The following is a 21,383-nucleotide window of genomic DNA, read 5'->3' on the forward strand; positions in this document are numbered from 1 at the left end:
TGTGACGTGCACTTGTAGATAAAATATAGGCCTATATTAATGAAGGTTCATTAGTACGGTTTTGTATTTCTCTGTAATGTAGCACAGTGTTAACAATGTTACTGATACTATTCTTTCTCACACCTTCAACTCAAACCACCAAAATATATCATTTAATAATTACATTAATATCGTAAACAAGCGGGCGACTAGTCGATGAATGACACCAACATGTAATCATTATCATGCCACAGTACGTGTACATTTTTGTAGTAAAATAACATTTCTACAGGAACAGTGTCTGCACATCCTTCACAGGCAAAGAACCAAAAGAAAAAGCAGCATCAGAGCTCAACAGCTCTTAAAAAAATGCATAAATGAAGTGCACCTATCATGTCTATGTCTTCTGATGGATGAGTGTATCAACGAGGGTGCTTATGAAAAATGTAATTCATGTGTAGGACGCACGCAGCATGTGGATGATGTATGGGCAGAGTTTATACTAATGTATTCTGCTGGGCTGTCTTCACGATCCATTATGCATGGTACCTGTTTGTAATGCGATTCACAGAGCATAATATCACCCAGAGAGACGCTATAAAAGCATGATTGGTGTTTGACACTGTTTGTGTTGTGCAAAATGAATACTCTATCAGTGCCGTTATGCGCGTCTGATGAGAGAAGTCATTGTTGATTCACTGGAAGAAGAAGAAGACAAAAGTTTGTTTTGATTGTTCGCTGATCAGATGTGAAGCGGCGAAATGAACTCACTTCATCTGCTTGACGATTGTACTTTTCCCTGATTCACCGGCACCTGGAAAAGACAGAGAGGAAAAGGAGGTTATTAAAGAGTGTAAATATTTCAAGAGGTTAATGTTGCTTGTAAGGAGCCAAATAGTTTCTACGTATTCATTTTTATCCCATATGTCACCCAGCTCACTTCCTTTAACTGCATGTTTCCAAGAAAAGCACTTAGTGTTTTTATGCAATGACCTAATGTGGTTAAATGGCATGACAAGGAACCATGAATATTAAACCTGAGCATAACCACCGCAACCAAAGGGGAACTGAGAAATAAGTGTGTGTGTATGTGTGTGTAACTTGATGTCTCTGCAAGGGGCAACCCCTGGGGCTGAAAGTGACGCCAACACACAAGCACCAAAAAGTTTCTTGAATGGCCACATTTGAGACCAACTTTACAGCAGAAATAGCCTGGTACAAAAAACAATTTTGGTCTCTATAGCTAATTTAAGCATTCATGACAACTGTACAGGGGGAAACTTTTTAAGTTTTTATAAAACCATTAACAGTAACTAAGGCTTAAAATGATGCATAATTAAGGGCAGGCTGCTCTGGGTGACAGCTGGGTGCGGTCTATTGACAAGTCACTACCATGGCACCAAGGCTGGTTAGGTAATGTAACCATGGTGTGACCCAGATTCACAGAGTATAGGTGTCACGTTTTGGTCACCAAAAGAAAGTCTTGTTCAGTGTTTCCCAACTGGTCCAGTCACGGGGTCCAGATTTCTCATTAGTTCAAGCTCCACACACTTACATACATTCGGCGTCATACTTGCGTTTGGACATGTCGTTGAGCTAGTTTGCTGTCTCTGGCAAGTAGCTGCCGTTAGTCACAAAATAAAAGAACTGTACCGAAAATTCATTGTACTTAAAAATAAAGTGTGTTTTTCCAAACTTGACACGTTTGCGAGTCACTTGGTGTCCATTTAGAACAGACCTACTAGCCACCAGTTGGGAACCACTGCTCTAAGGAGTCAGATACTCACTTCTTCCGGTAAATATAATTTGTTTTAATACTGTTTTTGCAAGCATAAATTAGCATTAGCATTACCACAGTTAACTTAGCTGGCAGCTTACACTGTGATCGGACAGAGCAGATTTTAGCTGCCTGGGGCGACTTTTTGTAATTGTTTTAAATGAAAGTGAAGCGTTTTGCCCGTTGCTTTTGTGTTGCTAAGGGCCTTGCGTTTTTACAGGAGCACTCTTAACGCCTCGAGTTGAACAAACTTCAGCTTAAGAGTGGAAAAGCAGTTTTGTTCCCATGGTTGAATTAGATCAATTGAGAAGTAGGCATTCTGTGGTGGCAACGACAAGTGGTAGCCCACTTGTATTGTTGCCCTACTGGGCAAGTTGCAGGATATCTGAACAAACTGTAGCCTTAAATACTTTGTGACGTTCTATCAACCGTAAATAGGCCCTATGACTGATGGCTGATTATCACACTGTCCCTGAGTCATCCTAAAATAAGTGTTAAAAAAGGACGCAGCAAGCCACAAAAAGCGCTGTCTCATCGGGTCAGGCTTCAACAAAAAAGTCAGTGTGGTGCACAAAATTCGAGGCGCACCACACTGCCGACTGCCTGATCGGGGCCTTAGGGTTATCTTCACCCTCTCGTCCAAATATGGTCACGTCTGGCTCCAAAAAGATGGTTTCAAGATGGCGATGGCCACAATGCCAAACTCTAAGCTTCAAAATTAAAGTCCACAAACCAATGAATTACATCACGGTGGCTACATCCATCACTCTGTAGTCAACAGTCTGTGTATGGCTTCAGTTTTTCAGTTAAAAGCAGTCTCTAAAGCTCTGGTTTGGCCTCTGCTCCAGGCACTTCCTGCCTAATATTCTGATTAGTCAACGCATGGGAGCTCAGTCAGATGACTTGCTCTAGTTTGCTGTCAACTGATTCTGGCTTTGTTTGAGACAGCTGTGTGTTTGGAATTTCAAAAAACACCTCATCAGGGCTCTTGGCCTTAACAGGAAGTATAGGAGAGATTATTATGGACAGTGTTGTGAAGCGCTGAAAAACATGCTGTCACCTCAGGATGTGAGGGCAGTCGGCGCCGGCGACTAATTAGATTGACAGTGTTGTAGCTGATCGATTAGATAATGCTAAGATGAGAAGAGAGGGGTGGTGGAGAGGGAGAGCGTACTGTCGGCACGCCTTTTGCTTTGTGGATCCCTCAAACGTCACAGTGCCATGGCAACAGCTCTCGTTATATCCAGGACATGTCTAGTGTGAGGCCACAGTCACCTGAGGAGGCTTTGTGGTGGTGAGCGTGTGTGTGTGTGTGTGACATGTTGGCCTCCACTGGGACCATTATGTATTATGCATCTGCTGCTCGTTTTCCCTGTAACCGGTCACTTAGAAGTGCCCTTTTATTAAAAATGTTTTCTTTGACAAATGAAAGCCATCTGTGACGTCCTCATAAACCACATTCATCAGACTCTTGTCCTCTAATGGATATTGCCATAACCTACATTTGATCTAATGTGTGCACTCAATGCCCTCGTCTTACAGCAGTGGGGACTTGTAGGGAGGGTAAAGCGAAACAATTGGCCGGTTGTCACTGACGCAACGCTCCTCTGCCACTGGGGAAGATTTTTCAAACCACTTGAGAGTGTCTGTTCCCCGAGTAAACACCCCCAGCTTCTCTGTAGAAACAAAATAAGAGGAAGTGGAATCATACCATGAAGTCTTCCACTATCCGCTACCTCGTGACACTGGCAGCAGAGACAAGATGGTTTGCTCTTGCATAATAAATCATCTGCCTCATCTAGTTCCACTTTCATGATGTTGCAAAAACAAAATAAGAAACTTTTGACATTTTTGACACATGCCATTAGTAGCTCCGCGTAACAGCTCTCCGCCTGAGCACACAAACTTTAACCCAAAATGAATACATAAACACACACATCCTGCTGCACACTTTCTGTCTGCATTCCTCCACTCAGCGGTGGCTGCATGCTGATAGTACCGTCCTGGCTCTTCACCTTCAGGATAATTGGATGCGATTCACCTGAGGACACATTATTTTAATTACGTGTCACCGCTCTGGTGCCGGAGAGCCCTGGAGGGAGGTGACGGTACGGTGGCAGCTCCCTGTGCTCCGAGGCCAAACACTGGCAGTGTGAGTCCCCTGTGGGACCCGCACACAGACGGCAGATACGCTGATTGTGGCTGGCCGGTGAGCTGGCACGGTTGCACCCCTCGGCCTGCCCAGGAGCCATTTTCACAAGGCCACAGACACTTCACATATCGATGCAGTGCCTCTCAATGTGGGGCGCATGAAAATCCACTTCAGGCGAGCTGTGAGCTCACACTGAAGTTCAAAGTAGCCTCCTTATAAAGGAAACTTTTAGCCAACTGCTAGTTGCATCACTTCTCGCTGGTTTCTGTGGCTTTATTTGCAAAAAAAAAGTGGTATGGACAGGAAATACAAAGACCTCACATCTAGAGTTTTGTATCACGGTAAACTGATTATCTTTGGGGTTTTGACTGTTAGTCGGAAAAGGTGACACATTTGATGGTATCAGCCTAGACAATTCTTTGAAAGTGTGATGAGTATTTTTTTCATCGTCTTCTGAAATTTCACAGATCAAACAGTTAATAGGTTAAAGGTATACTTAAATGGACAAAGTTAACCCTCTCAATCATCACTTATGGCTCACTAGAAGTGTGTGGCGGTGTATTCATCTGCAGAGATCCTGTCCTGTGCCTGTGTTTTCCAATTTTCTTATTTTGTGTGCAGGACATTTCTGGGTTGCAAACTTTGGGCAATGGGTGTATAGCCAAAAAAATCTAGTAATCAGGTAATGGCAGCTTGCATCCAAGAAAGTGGAACAAAATCGTAGACACAGCACAAAAAAACGCTAATATAGTGGGGCAAAATGCCAAGCGGACAAAGCTCGTTCGAAAACACGAGCAAATCTGCGGTTGGCTTTCACTTTCACGTTTGCTGGTGAGCACTGAAGGAGAGGATGGGGATGAAGAGTGACACAGAGTTGGCCTGTTTTCCGCTGGACAGGTAGGTGCCGGCTGTTAGCTTAGTTAGCTTGCTAAATCGGCTTTTCCATTACAACAAATGTAACGTTCTAACCATAGTGCAGTGGCTTGCATGGTACGTACAAGCAGAGTAGGGAGGAGGGGCCAAGTTTGAATGTTGACCGACGATTCCTGCATAGTGTACCTTCATTCAAGAAAATAATCAGAAGATTGATCAATAATATAAATAATTGTGCAGCCCTACTCACGCCAATCAAAAAATAGTTATGTTACAAGGTCTCAGACAAAAAGTAAAAATAAAATTAAACAAAAATTATTGTTATTCTTACTGAATTGGAGAAGAACTTAAAGGCAATATTTGGATGTTTTTGAAGTGGGGCTGTACAAGGTACTTATCCACAATCAGTGTATTGCCTTCAGTATTTAGCGGTCAGTGTACCCCCAGTTTGGAGAAGTTGCTGCTAGAGTTGTACCGATACCAGTATCAGAAATGCCTCCGATACTGCCTAAAATGCGGTATTGGGTATCGGCGAGTACAGCCTATGGCCAATCCGATACCACGTAATGCCTCAAGTCATTACGCATACGCACACTACAGGCAAACGAAACAGAGTTTAAAAGGCATTCTACTGCAAATTGTTTGGCTGCACTTTAAGCTGTGTCTTGATCTGTGTCAACACTGTATAATAATAATAAAAAAATTTTTTTTATGGCATTCATTCTACTATTATGTATTTATTTCTTAATATTTTACATAGAGTTTTAGGAGTTGAGACATACAACAATTCATATCCAATCCATTTTTATTTTACGCGCTGGTATTGGATCGGTACCAGAGTTCAGAGATTGGAACTGTATTGGGAAGGAAAAAGTGGTGTCGGTACATCTCTAGTTGCTGCTTAAATTCAGTAGAATTTATAATGAGGTGCGTCACACTGGTTGAGAAACGCGTGGATGATGTCATCACTATGTATCACCAAAGATGACATGAGCAGTTTTTGATGAATCATTGTGGGACTCTACTGTAATTGTGAAATATGTAGTGGCAAGTTGGGTCAGAGAAATCTCCTGCCACTGCTGTGGATAATACAGAGCTGTCATAGGAAGATCAGTTTACAGAGATTGAAACCAGCAGCACTGCTGCTATGGTAATGAGCCTGGATACTAACTCTAAACATTCCTATGGTTGTAACTGGATGAATCCCATCAATTCATCAATTCAGAGTGTTTTTAGTCACACATTTTGCAAACACTGGGTCACTATTTGTAAGACTACAACTAGATTCCTCTTGAGATTATTTCCCATCCTGCTCCTGGTGGAAAATATTACACCAAACTCCCTTTCAGAAAAATGGCTTTCTACCAATTCCTTACGTGTCTGCAAAAACTTGTAACTCAAGAGACACAGGATAAAAGGTGTCATATGTTGACAATTCTTGTCTATTCGGCATCAGCTCATTTCTGGAACCACTTATTTTGTTGGGGTCTCAGGGGGGGCTGGAGCCTTTCCCAGCTAACATTGGGCAAGAGGCGGGGTACACCCTGGACCTTTACGACGCTGCTCATCACAACACTGTAACGCTGCTCATTACAGATGGACTCCTAACTACGATGGCTGATGCGAAAACGCCAGAAGAGCCTGTGTTTTTTCGTTCTGGGCTACTGTAGAGACATGGCAATGCAACATGGCGATCTCTATAAACAAGGAACTGCTCCCCACGTAGATAGGGATAGGGAGGGGGGGCTGGTGCGGGGTACACCCTGGACAGGTCACCAGACTATCACAGGGCTGACACATAGAGACAGACAACCATTCACACTCACATTCAGACGTACGGCCAATTTAGAGTCACCAATTGACCTGCATGTCTTTGGACTGTGGGAGGAAGCTGGAGTACCTGGAGGAAACCCACGCTGACACGGGGAGAACATGCAAACTCCGCACAGAAGGGCTCCCCCACCCTGGGTTTGAACCGGGAGCCCTCTTGCTGTGAGGCGACAAAGCTAACTATTGCATCAGAGTGCCGCCGAACGGAGACTTGTTCGCGTTCTTGCGCCTCCCCAGCATCCACTCTATATTTACTGTCAACCTGGTTTGCTGCTTCCTGTTTGGTGCTGAAGGAAAACGCAGCAACTTAAATTTTTGTATGAGCAAATACTTAAAAACTTGTGTCAATGTCAAACATGATTTTGTTGGAGCGTCAAAGCGTGACAAAGACCAACTTAAGACAGCTTGGAGAGCTCAATTTTACGCCAAAAGATCAAGATCATGGGAGCGCGCACCAGCTGAGGTAAAACTTGAGATTTAATTGCGACACTGGAAATTTGTCTCTGACTGTGAAACGTTTACAAAAGTCATTTGGTGTAAGGCCGGCGTACGTCTTCAGTATAATCAATGAGATGTGTGCTTATGTAAGTGACTTGGCTCTGGCCCCTTTACACCAGTGATATCATGAGGGTGTGGATCCTGTCAAAGCCTGCAGGCCTGAAGAATACAAAACACAGAGTCGCCCTGATTTTGACTCTCTCTCTCACACACACACACACACACACACACACACACACACACACAGACCTTAAAGGGTTACATGGCACCACAGGCCTGACCTATCGCTCCTCATCCAGAGTCATGTTACACGCCCACAGCTTTGATACACCCACCCCAAAACGGCTACAGACTCAAAAACCACTGGAGCAGCTGGTTTCTGTTTCTAGCGGTTCAAACTATTTTAGGAAAATCCAAGCTAACCCTTCCAGTGAAAATGGAGGGGCCTTTTTTTCTTCTTCTTCTCCTTCCACAGAGAACAGAGACGTTTCTATCTACCAACCGCAAACCCATCTTTTCTCCTGGAGCCTCCCAAGAGCAGCGAGGTTTTATAACAATGGCAGTATGAACGTGACTGAAATGGCTACCACGCCTGAACCCTCTCCATCCTTATAGATTAACCATATGTTGCTGCTACTGCTCTCGGAGAATGTGTGCTCGCATGCCAGCCGAAGATAGTACAATGTCTCTTTTTCATGCTCCATATTAACAGCATAAAGACACATTTGTGTGGGTCAGGAGGTTTATGGAGGCCGGGCTGCGGGCCGACACTTTTAGGTGCGATCCAAAGACTTGAGCAGGGCTTGGAGCAATGTGCAAACCACATTAGTGATGCCACATTAGCAGCATGAGCCCACCACCCTCCTCTCTCGCTCTGTTTTCCACCTTTTTTTCCGCTATATACATCCCTCTTCCTCTTTTGCATTCTCTCTGTCCCGTACCATCAATTTCCCATTATGATTTATTGTTCCTCTCACTCACTATCCAATTCCTCTTTTTTCTTCCCTCTCCCTCTGGGGGGATTTAAGTATGACTCACTCATGAAGGATTCCAGGAGCCTCCGAGCAGTGCTACCCACCAGGGGAAATGACCAGAGGCATCGATCCGCCAACAAGCAGATCGATAGCTAAAAGATTGTTTCCCACACACACTGGCACAGACCGAACTATTCGCGGAGACGTCTAATGATGCTTACAGCGATACTGGAATGCGAACAATTTAGCTACTTTGATTGTCCATGTTTATCGTCAGGGGGGCCCCCTCCGTCTCCATGATGAGTAACACAGCCCCGCTGCACTACATGTTTGGCAATGCTGGTTACATAATTTTAAAAAATATGGCAAACATTAAAGAGAGAACAATGACAAATGTTAGACAAAGGCTAAGGATTATTAATAAAATCTTCCCACGGTTGCACGACAGCTATAGAAAGAGTAATTAGGCTGGGGAGATTGTAATCTATTTTAGCATGTAGATATGAATAGGAGGATAATTGGGTCCTGGAGATGATGGAAATAAAATGAGAGCCAAATAAAGACTGAGAGCTAAATGTTCAGTTTTCAAGGAAAGAAAAAAAGAAGATCACATTCCCTCTCGTACAAAGACACCTGAGCCTGCCAGCTAGTTTGGATTCGACTGTGTGCTCAGACTCACAAAGATTCAAATCATTTTCATGCAAATTGGAGGTTTTTACCTGGGTGTAATGATTTTATGGTGGGGGCAGGGAGCGCACATGAGCCATTTACATGCAAACTAATATTACACTGTTATTCAGAATGTGACGGTATACTGAATTTGATGTGGGTCATGTAAGCTGCATATTCGGTCTGGATTATCAGATTTCCAAATGAAGCATTTTCCGGTATAATTCAGATTTTAGGAACATTCTTTGGACACCGTATACAGTAGAGATGTTCCAATACCATTGTTTCCTTCCCGATATGGATTTCTATAATTGAAATTACATATATGCCAATTTGAAATTGTGTAGCTCTCTTTCGAGTTTTAAAAAAGCCTTAAAATATAAAATGATTATGGATTATAATGTAAAATGATCAAAATACAGAAGAACTGAGGATGATTATTTTGAGTATAATGTATTAAATTATTGACTTCTTTATTTCCTGTCATTCATCCATTCATAACTATCATTGTTGGGGACTTTCCAGGGCAACATATTGCCAATATTGCTGATATTTTCAAATGGCTAACCTGATACTATTTACAGGAAGTGGATTCTTCTTCGCTGCTCTGAAACAGTAGCTGCCAGTGGCTGCACATCACAACTCTTGGTGTAGACCACTGTTTTAGAATGGCGAAGATTTGATGCCATTTTATCAACGTGTGAAACTGTTTAGCAATAAAGTATGAGGTATCAGGTCAGGGCATACATTTGAGGACTCGTCAATACCTGACCTAGCATTTTAGGCAACACCGACCCTTCCAAGAAGGTGGCTGACGCAATGAAAGAGGAGGGCTATGTTCGCACAGTGGAATAGGTCCTTTGGAATAATCCTATTTTGACGCAATGGCACAAGCAGCTCCAGCCATTGCACTTTTCCATATATTGACCTCATAAATGACACGTTAGGGTACGTAAATTGGAGTATGCATGGTTGTGTAAACCATGCCGGCAAGTAAGAACTCAGACGAGCATGTCTTTCTTTCTTTTGTTTGTTTGCCACAGACAGGACGGAAAACGGGTTAGTAAACAGTAGAAAGCAGCATAGAGGCCAGTGAAAATGCTTTTTTTATGTATCTGTTAGTTATTCAGTCTCTCTCTCTCTCAAACTTGGTGCCGAATAAGTTTTGAACCATGTTCGAGCTCTGCTGGGACGCGGATGCACGGTAATTTGTGGCAGCGTGTCGTTGCATCACACCTGCAAAGGAGCTTAAATTAGCGCATCCACCCAGTTGTCGCATTTTCGTCACTGCCAATCGCAGCTGATTGGTGCTGGAGCTGATGAATACCTGTGACTACTGCAGAGTCATTTGATGTGGCAGTGAATACTGATTGTAACCTTTACCATTAGATACAAAAGCCAGATGTTTTAGGGGTTTTTTTGTCCAGTGACAAAGAAGCTGTAGTGGAATATTCATCAGCCCTGTAAACAGCTTAGTAAGAATATTGTCTTTTTCAGGATAAGGGCAATAACTGGAGTACTCTGTGCGTGTAAATCTGCTCAGCTTGCACACAGGCTCTCAAGGATTCAAATCATTTTCATGCAAATTGAAGGTTTTCACCTCGGCGTAATGATTTTATGTCAGTGACAGGGAGCTCACATAAGCCTGTGATTAACATTTAGGACAGAGCTGGAGAGGCAGATGGTAAACACATGAACCTGCCACTCAGCAAATCACTTGCTGTATACACAAATATCTCCACATTCGCTAGGGGTCACCTCCATTTGATGCACCAAAGACTTTCTACTAGTAGTATATATACACAACACATCTCTACATCTCCACAACGCTGCCAGCCTCTTACTACCATGCCACATGTTTTGCTGACTTTTTATCTGTGTTGACAGGGTGTGTTTAGAGAAAAGTATACTCCCGAATTGCCTGCGAATCAACAACTCTAAAACAGTATCTTCCCAGTGACTGTTTATCTGCAAGGTAAACAACTCAAACTCTGAACTGCGGGCCCCCCGTCTCTCTGCAGCAGAGCTTTTTCATATTTAATGCTTCAGTCATTAGCAGGGTTCTCATCTTACAGCCCCTCTTTTCCTTTCTCCCGGCGTCCCGGCCTGCCCGTGTGTCACTTCAGGCAGTAACCTGAAGAGACCTCCGCGCTGAATGGATCAAACACAAATGGCAGGAGACGGTGCCAAGGCAGCCACGCGTGGGGGCCACACGACCTGGCACGCAACCATCACGACAGCTATTCAACCCAAAACAGAGTGGTTAAAGTAATGCCACATGGTTTGTGTCGAAGCAAAGGCTGATGAAACCTCATATTCCACCCTAAAGCAGCATAGCAGAAACTTGACCTAACTTGCTCGCTTTCAATCAGCAAACCCCATCTGGCCTCCAAGCACCTGAGGAATGCGGTCTACCTTTAGCGAGAAAGTATGTGCATTGTTGCTCAAACAAAACGACACCAACGTCACACTAAATGTAGAGAAATGTAAAGATTACATCCTTAGGAAAAGCTTTGCTAAATTATGGGAAGCACATGAGGGAATGTTTGTCTTCCTCCGCCTCACAAATCTGTCCACAAAAGCCACTAACAACTCTCACTCTGTGCCGTCTGTCAGGTGTTTGCCTGATATTGCTATTGGCTCCAGACTTTGTGTCCTGGTAACCCACATACCATGTGTGTGCATGTCAACATTTCCCAAAGCTCGCCACCTGAGGGGTTGGTGGAAAAGTTTTTCACCTACGCTCTCTATTTACAAGGATAACAGTGTTTCCCCACATGTGAGTAATGCCCTTAATTTACACATGGCTGGTTGCTGAATGCGAGCAGTTCACCTAATTGCGCGTACGGGGCTGTCAGAAGGAGAGGTGGCGTGACAAAATACATGTAACGAATCCAAGAAATTACAAAAGACTTCTGTGCCGGTCACAATACATTCTTGTGGTGGATTTTTAAAGGGATATGTTGATATCCAAACAACAGCCTATGGTGGATTCTCAACTCAAACCTAAAGAGGATTTGAAAACAGTTCAGTGCACAAAGGTCAGTCGAAATTCACCACTTCTGAAAGTGAGAGGGACACGAGGCACCTTTATCTACATCAGCATGTCATGTTGAAATGTCATTATTGTAATTCTGTGCATTTGTTGTGCAAGACTTTTGCGATGTTGCAGTGTTTTTAGACACATGTATGCTGTAAATCCTTAAAATTATAACCTACCTACACAATAATTCCACTTTTGGGGTTGAATACATGTTAAATAAATGTGTTTTATTAAATGTCTTGGTCTGCTTTCATTCTTTGAACTTCTAATCTTGCCCTGTGCCAGAAAATACCCATGTCCCAGACAAAAATTCACAACTTTAAACAATTAAAAAATGGTTTAGTGTGTAATTTAATTTAGTTTGCAACCAGCTGAAACTTCTCCAGGTTAATATTCCTTCAGTGCTCAGGAGATTTTTACCAGGAGCCGAATTATCCGCAGGTCTCCTCCTCTCCAAAACAAACCGATCAGGTGATTAAAACCAGTAAAAATACTGGGTGAGCAGTTTCACATTACATGTCGCTGTTTTTATGATGCTGCTCATCACAGATGGGCTTCTAACTATGGTGGCTGATGCGAAAGCCAGTGTTTTTCCGTTCTGGTCTACTGTAGAAACATGGTGATGTAACAAAGTGATCTACATAAACAAGGACCTGCTCCCTGTGTAGGGCTGTCAAAATTGCTCAAAAAGGACGTTCGAATATTCGTTCTAAAAATAACTCATAGGTTCGAACCATTCAATTTTTTTTTTTTCGCATTATGTCCACGAGGGCAAACTAATACAAGGAAACATAACTACTTGTAGGTATTTTTATTTCAACATAAACGTCTTTGAAAACATTTACATACCTACACATTAAAACACATAAAACAATTATCTATAACATTACGTTATAAACGACCGCAGACCTCTCGCTCGCCCCCCCTCTCTGACCCGTCAGGCCACACCACCCGCGGAAGCGCTGCGAATAGCCACGAAGCGCCTCGAAGCGAAGCCAGTTTCCTTTCGGCGCCCATGTTAACCGATTGCGTCATCCACACCGGCCGGCTCACGCCCTGCAGCAATCGTTTCGACGTCTGGTCTATTTTCTGCGCGAGCCGCGAGCGAATGTGTCAAGCCGGGTGACGGAAACAACAGCTGGGAGCAGAAGCGCTTGTCGACCAGCGTGGAGAAATGCGCGTCTGATGTGAACGGAAGTGCTCTGGCTCGCGCAAGAATTTTGGTACGCTGCGCTTCGCAGCACTTCCGCGGGCGGTGTGGCCCCGTAGTGCGTTCAGTGCAGCGGCCCAGGCCAACGCCCACTCGCAAAGAGGACAGCTGCGGTGGTGTTTTTTTTTCCTCCACAATCGAATATCAATTTTCACATTCGAAGGTCCATTTTTTTTTTTCAAATTCGAATTTAAATTCGAATTTAAAGTATTCGTTGACAGCCCTACCCCTGTGTAGATGTAAACAGCTCAGTCTTAGGTAACAAAAACACAATGAGTCTTATTTTCATGTGACAATAAACTTATTACAAAGTATTACATTTGTGCCAATATTAACGCCAAAATGTTTGTAAGCATAAAGTTTCTCCCATCATGTCTGCTTTTATAGATCACAACTTTAGCGTGGGAAGTGGCGTACGCTTCTTTCAGGCCTCCTTTTCTGCGTAAGCAATGTTTATAGATGAGACCCCTGGAAGTCTTTTGCTGTGAGGCAACACTGCTAACCACTGCTCCACCGTGCCGCCCGGTGGAAAAGTGTACTATTATAATCATCTTTGCTTTAACATTTTGTTTTATACAAAAACATTGGCCCTTTCTGTCAGGATTCTACGAAACCATAGTTTAATCAATCATGTTTTATGTTATGATACTAAAACTTTCTGTGCGCCCGATGAAGTTAATAAATCTCAAGTATCTAGCTGCAACAAAAATGCTTTTAAAGAAGAAATAAAATCACTGGAAAGTTGGCCAGTTATAAGGTTTAAAAGTCACGACTTTGGTCTCTTTAAAAGACATTTTCCGAGCATATCTGTAAAGTAAAAATCCCCTCTAAAAAATGTATTTGTCCCAATTCTCAAGATAGAAATTGACTTTTTTTTTTTGGTCCATCGGCCACACTAAAGCAAATCCAGCAGCCACATGCATATTTCACCAGCATTTGCCTGGCAGCTGGTGCTTATTTACAACCCTGTAGATATAAAAAGAGAAAACAAAAATCCTGTCAGCCCCTCATTAGGTGTAACTTTTAATTTAGAAACAGCACCTTTAAATTTCATAATAATGACTGGAGCCAGGGGTGTAGTAGTGGGGATAAGTGGATAAGTGATGAGGGCCCCAAGGCCACAATTATTTTATTTCTCAGTAATTAGTGCCACAATTAAATTAAAATTAGCTGAGTTAATCGGCTGAAAGACTAAACCCTTTAAAAGGCTCAAAATGGTTTAGTCCACCTCTGCATCAGGATTCATGAACACCAATGTGCATCAGGTGTTTCCCCAAAAAAGGGAAATAAGGGCTTCAAAACAGAGCGACAGAAAGGACAGGGAAAGAGCACAATCTGAGTTTGAAAGCAAAAATCAGAAGGTGTGTAAGAGAGACATGGATTAAGGAAGGGCGGGGGCCCCTCAGAGACTGCTCATGGATAGGGCCCAGAATTTGGTGCTACGCCCCTGACTGGACCCAACAAAGTTTCCAGTCACATTCATCAGGCCTGGGCCCCCCAGATGAGCCACAGGCCTATTCTCAGAGCTTTACAGTGGACTACAGCAGAGGAAATGTGCCATTGTTGGGAGGATTTAGTCAGTACAATTGGTCTATAGAGGAGACTCAATGGGGAAAAAACTTGCCATGTGTGTAATTCTGACAACACATGTGAATAAAACGGATTAAGACACACACTGATGTTAGGTTTGGGGTGTAACGTTTTTGTGCCCCCTTTGGAAATAACGTTATGTTGTGTTCACTGACCGGAGTTGACAGTTGACGGTGAACTCAAAGCTAGCAAAGAGGGGAGTATGCTAGCGATGCGGAATTGAAACTCCGTAACACTTCACAACTGACACCACCTAAAACTGACCGTGAACCATGAAGACTAACCGACACTGCTGTGGTTTTCGTGTACCAGTGTGTCCTCGCAGCCAATAACCGCTGTGGTTGAAGACACAGTGAAGTTAGTCCCCCCCATCTCCTCGTCCCTCCTTACCGAGCAGCAGCAGCTTGACCTCCCGGGCTGCCTTCTCTCCGTCGTCCCGCAGATTCCTGTCGATCATTTTACTGCGCTCCACCGCCGCCTTGTCCTCCGTGCTCAGTGTGCATCCCATCCTCGACCGTGTCCTTCAGACCCAGATGGTGGAAAAGAAAAATGTCTACAATACCCTATATACCCACATTAAATGGTTAAAACTGCCTTCACCCCGCACACACGCCCTTTTTTAAATGACAGGCAATCGATCTGCTCGGAGGGAAAAAACGGGAAGCGATTCGACTTTTCAAAAAACGGTGTGGCGTTTCTTCTCCCCGCTGGAATATGGTCGGATTAAAATCCTCCTTTTAATCCGACAGAAAGATGATTTGATAGCGAAACAATTCCTCAGTGATGTCTCTTCCACCCGTTCGCCTCCATTCGTTGCGGCGGCGACTGGCAGTATGGTATGTACGGCTTCAACTGGAGAGAACAGCACGGCGTGTTCCGCCAGCAGCAACAACAATCACACTTCCGGTCTGACTCTTCACAATAAAGGGGTCATTTCCACAAACCTAAAACTCAAGAAGAAAATTACTATACTATACCGTATAGTATATTATAAGCTACTATACTGTACTATACTATACTATACTATATAGTATATTTTAAGCTACTATACCGTACTGTACTTTACTATACTATACTATACTATACTATACTATACTATACTATATAGAATATTATAAGCTACTATACTGTACTATCCTATACTATACTATACTATACTATACTATACTATATAGAATATTATAAGCTACTATACTATACTATACTATACTATACTATACTATACTATACTATACCATATAGTAAACTACTATACTGTACTGTACTGTACTTTACTGGACTATACTATACTTTACTATACTATATAGTGTATTTTAAGCTACTATGCTATACTGTAATTGACTATACTATACTATATTATACTATACTATACCATATAGAATATTATAGGCTACTATACTGTACTGTACTTTACTATACTTTACTATACTATACCATATAGAATATTATAGGCTACTATACTGTACTGCACTTTACTATACTTTACTATACTATACCATATAATAACCTACTATACTGTAATGTACTATACTATACTATACTATACTATACTACACTATACTATACTATACTATAGGCTACTCTACTATACTGTAGGCTACTATAGTATACTATACTGTACTATACTATACTACAATATACTATAGGCTACAACAGTATACTATACTGTATTGTACTATACTATACTATAGGTTACTGTACTATACAATACTATAGGCTACTATACTATACTATACTATACTGAAAGCCCATTTCTTCTCTAAACAAGAGAAAATGTTAAATAAAACAGAAAAATACTCTTGCAGACCTGCAGTTGACTAGCATACTAACATATAGACTATAGGACTGGTACAATTACAGATTTTTGTTATGTGACCAAAAAGATTCACCATAACGACATCACTGAATCTTTAACTTTGTTTCTTGTGGATTTTGCCTCTTTTTTACAGAGTGAATTATACTCAAAATACGAGTGTAGATAGCTGGAGAGCAGTGGTGCAGTGGATTCATTCTCTAAATATCACAGTAATCCTCAATACAGGCCTATCACAACAACCTAATTTAGACCATATGTGAGCAGTTCAGAAACAAACAAACCAAAAAATTATTTTTACATTAACTTTAATATTAAAATTATTGTCTTTTTCTGTCACTTATCTACTGTCCACTGTCAGATAAAGGCGTTTGACAGTGTTGGGGCAAAATGCCTCCAGAGTATTTGCAGAATGAATCACTGCTGAAATGTACAGGGCATATGTTATTTCCCCAAATATATGTCCAAATCCTGGCTTCATTTTCAGTCCTATAATGTCCCACATGTAAAAGTATCTAACTTGGACAGCCTGGTATTTTATGAACAACCGAAAATATTTGACTATTCCTGAAGGTCATACCTGGAATTAGTATGTAACATAATACATGCATACATCATATACATTTACAACCAAGGATACATTTTTACAGTGCTTTCAATGGATGAATTTCAGTCAGTCCTACAGGTCTTACAGTTCTTCTGCATTCTAACGCTTTTATTTTGAAGGTAGACGCCCAAACCGGAAACTTCCTGAGAGCGCATTTCACACCTGCACACCCCTAACTTTACTCACCAATAATTACAAAAAATCATAATTTTCACTTTGCATGTGTCTTTTATTTTGATATATAATAAAGATAATAATTATTTAGCCTACCTTGGGTTTATCAATGACATGAGTTTAACTGAATACCTTAAAAGACATGTTAGAATAAATTATATTTATTTCCAGTGATATACACATATACTATCTAACACTTACCTGGTCATATTACCTGTTTAGGCTACACTGTAACCCTGTAACCTACATTTCTTGCATGTATTGTTCCCATGGGAACCGTGTCAGTATCAGTCCCATCCCCTCCCCATTCAGCTGTACATGACCATTGTTTGTGGTTTAAATAATTTAGCCTGCCAGGCAAAGTCAAGTGTGGGTCTTCAGAGTCAGCATACAGTCTAAAGGTGTGCAATGTTCACTTTAAAAATCTTCCACACACACATCCCTGTGGTATAAACAACCCTGCCTTTCCATACAATTTTCATTTCTGACGTGGCTTTTTGGGAATACATGCAAATGTTGTGGTGCTGACCTTTCCATTCTGATCCTACGCTGGCTGGAGGTTTCCCTCTTTGTCACCCAAGCCTCTCTCCAGGTTTGAGATAACAAGAGCCGCAGGGTGTATCCCTTAGGCAAAAAAAGGTTATGTCATTTTATGTAACACGGAAAATACCACAGACACAGGTATCATGTTCTTTCAAAAGGACAATGTTCAAAGGTATAATACCTTTGTGTACCTCTGCTTATATTAGGAGCTTTTAATTGTACTTTCATCTCATTTCAATTGTTATTTCTTTTTTGTGTGTGTGGATATTTATGCAAATTTGTAAATAACACAAGATGAAACTTTATTTGTTATACAATCATGTGAATAAATAAACCATGAAAGGAAAGATGGCATATCATCTCCTGTGTACACTGATCTTTCCACATGAATAAGGTCAAACTGGTTTGTTAAACACACATTTAACCCACAGGAGCAGAGATGCAGAGTTTAATTTAGCAAAACATTACTTATTAAACCAAACATATTTAGAACCCCCAATTAAACATTAGGAATTACAAAAATGGTGGTCAAAAGTACAGCTAGTTTAATATGAGTATAAAACAAACAAACAAACAAAAAAATACTCGTAAATATTATGATTAATTATGCGTTTTCTATAAAAACATTACAGCAGCTGGCAGAGAAAGCGAAAGTCTTTAGGTGTGTTATGTGCCCACACAAAGTGAAATCTAATCCAAATATTGAAGCTGTAATTGCAGGATCAACAAAAGAGTCAGTCAGGTGAGATTCAAAGTGTGTCGACATGAATGTTTGTTTGAATAGACAGGGACAGGTCTTTGGCACAGACACTCAGGGTGGACCAGATGGGCAGGCCTTCTGTACTCACCATGCAGTCAGTGGTGAGGGAATGCTGGTGCTGCCCTCCAGTGGTGATGGTGGGTAACTTCACAGTGCTGCAGCGCTTTATATACAATATCAGGACTGTATGTTCAACCCTACAGCACAGCGCCGAGCAGTGATGTAGTGTTGAAAAGGTTGTCGTTTTAAAGGGGCACTCCACTGAGAAGAACATACTTTGTGCATTTACCAGGAAGGGATGGTGTAAAGAAAAAGGCACTATTCAGTTGCATTGTGGGAAGTGTAGGATCCAGCGTTTTGGAGAGAGGAAGAAAGAAAGATCCGCTCTGCTGGACAGACTTTGGCCTTTCCCTTTATCAATATGTCTCTGAACCAGTCACCTGATATAATGTAGGCATTCTATGTTTCTGCAAATCACTGACACACTACACTTGTGTAGGTAGGTTTAGACATAAAAAGCACTTGGTTATGGTTTGGTAAAGAGCATCTTTTGGCTTAAAATACCTGGGTTTGGTGCACACATTGGGCACAATCCCAGCTAGAAAGACAGTGGTGATTCAGGAAAAAATAACCACTTGGAATTGCAGTGATGTCTCGGTAAAAAACATTTGCTGTGGTACCCTCCTGGCAGCAAACACAGCAACGCCTCAGTGGAAGACAAACGCTTTCTGTAGCATTATGCAGCCCTGTCCTGGTAAAAAACAACCACTTGTTGTGGCATTATGCTGGCTGGAAACACGGCAGCATGTGGGTAAAAGACAACCTCTTTTTGTGGCACTATACCATCTGGAAACGCAGTGAATAATCGGTAGAAAAAGCTTCTTTGCATGGCACGATCCCAGCACGAAATGCAGTGACATATTGGTATCAACAACTTCTTTGCGTGGCACTATCCCAACACGAAACGCAGTGACATCTAAGTAAAAAACAGCCTCTTTTGGTGGTACTGTCCTGGCAGGAAACGAAGCCACATCTTGGTGAAAAAACAATCGTTTTTGTGGCACTATCCCAACTGGAAACACAGCGTTGTCTTGGTATTAACCAACGCCTTTTGTGGCACTATCCCGGCAGCAAACACAGCAATGTCTCGGCAAAATACAACTGCTTTTGGTGGCACTGACCCAGCTGGAAACACAGTGACAACCTATTTTTGTGGCACTATCCCAGCAAGAAATGCAGCGACATCTCATGAAAAAACATCCGCTTTTTGTGGCATCGTCCTGACAGGACACGGAGTGACATCTTGGTAAAAACAACTACTTTTGCTCACACTATCCCAGCAGGAAATGCATCGACGTCTTGGTTAAAAACAACCTCTTTTTGTAGCGCTATTCTGGCACAAAACGTAGCAACGTCTCAGTAGAAGACAACCGCTGTTTTTGGCACTATCCCGGAAGGAAATGTAGCCACGTGTTGGTAAAAACAACAACTTTTTGTGACACTATCCTGTCTGGAAATGCAGTGACATGTCTGCAAAAACAACTTCTTCGCGTGGCACTATCCCAGCAGGAAATGCACAGTACGTAAGTAAAAAACAACCTCTTTTTGTGGCAATGTCTTCGCAGGAATCAAAGACTTGTCTTGGTAAAAACAACTGCTTTTTGTGACACTATCCCAGCTGGAAACATAGCGATATCTCGGTGCTAAACAACCACTTTTTGTGGACCTCTTTTGGATGGAAGTCTCAGTAAAACAATCCCTTTTTGAGGCACTATCCCCAGTGGATAAACAGAGACGGGTTGCTAAATCACACCCTCTTCTGTTGGTTGTTGGTCTTGAAGAGTGGTCTTCAGAGGTCTGCAGATTGACAAGGATCTCACCTTGGTGTCAGTTCATTTACTACATCAATTCAGAAATATAGTATTTACAAATTTCATACAAATGCAAATCCAACATATTTGCAGTTTGCGGAAATGTACAAAGCCAACATTTTCTTCTGGCGACCGGGCTGCTGTCTCTCACAAGTCCACTGACGTGCCGAAGTACCTTCTTCAAGTACTTATTCCTGCATCATAGCCAGAATGACTCACCTGTCAGTCTCTTTTAGTAGACCAGCTACTAAACCACATTTAAGTGACCCTTGTGTGACATGCCAAGGTACACAATTTTTGTCTGGGGGAAGAGATAGACAGCAGATAGTGGGATGGGGAAATGCCAATTAAATTATGCAAAACCTGGCTCCCTACTTTAAATCTTGGCAAAGAGTACAAAAAAAGGATTGCATCCATCAATCATCATGTGCACAACCACTGTTACAATGCTGCTGATTACGCTCCAAAACTCCATGTGGAACTCCAAGGAAATCACTGAAGAAATCAAGATAAGCACTGAACATATGTCTTTAAGAGAGATAAAGAGCAATTCATTTTAATGTCTCTTATGAAATTACACAAGCACAAATGCAGATAAGCTCCTTTTTTCACTGTGTCTGCACAATGAGGATATACAGTACTTAATCATTTATACGTTCCTCCTTTTCGGTCTCTTGTAAGCTCGGAGCTTGGAGCAGAAATCGTCTAGAAGACAAGAGATGAGCAGATAGAGAGGGACAGATAAGATGCAGAATGGGAAAGAAGAGAATGAAATCTCTATGAACGTTGTTATCATCCAGGTCACTGAATATCTAGAACTGATAGCTCACATCCTGATAAACCCTCTTGAATGTTCAAGTCAAGGCTTCGTGTTATTAGGTGTTGAAATGTATTAAAATGACTGAAACAAAAGAAAAATGGCGTGGCTCTGGAATCAGAAATTAGCTTTATTTTATTCACATCTACACTCAGTCTGCTGTGTCTGTTATCACCTGCTCAGGGAGTTCTTGCTGATACTTG

At 41.9% G+C, this 21,383-nt stretch overlaps 1 protein-coding gene across 1 annotated transcript in view; it reads right to left on the reverse strand.

Annotated features, from left to right (window-relative positions):
• The window catches only part of gnai1 (guanine nucleotide binding protein (G protein), alpha inhibiting activity polypeptide 1), a 29,935-nt gene extending 14,468 nt beyond the window's left edge, over positions 1-15,467 (reverse strand). The window contains exons 1-2 of the mRNA XM_050036773.1: positions 14,986-15,467; positions 751-793 (exon numbers count right to left, since the gene is read on the reverse strand). Of these exons, the coding sequence (XP_049892730.1) occupies positions 751-793; positions 14,986-15,103 (161 nt within the window). The 5' untranslated portion in view covers positions 15,104-15,467. The remainder of the gene's footprint in view (positions 1-750; positions 794-14,985) is intronic.
• Between the last annotated feature and the right edge of the window lie 5,916 nt (positions 15,468-21,383).

The sequence above is a fragment of the Epinephelus moara genome, chromosome 23, assembly GCF_006386435.1.
Source record: "Epinephelus moara isolate mb chromosome 23, YSFRI_EMoa_1.0, whole genome shotgun sequence".
Taxonomy (NCBI): domain Eukaryota; kingdom Metazoa; phylum Chordata; class Actinopteri; order Perciformes; family Serranidae; genus Epinephelus; species Epinephelus moara.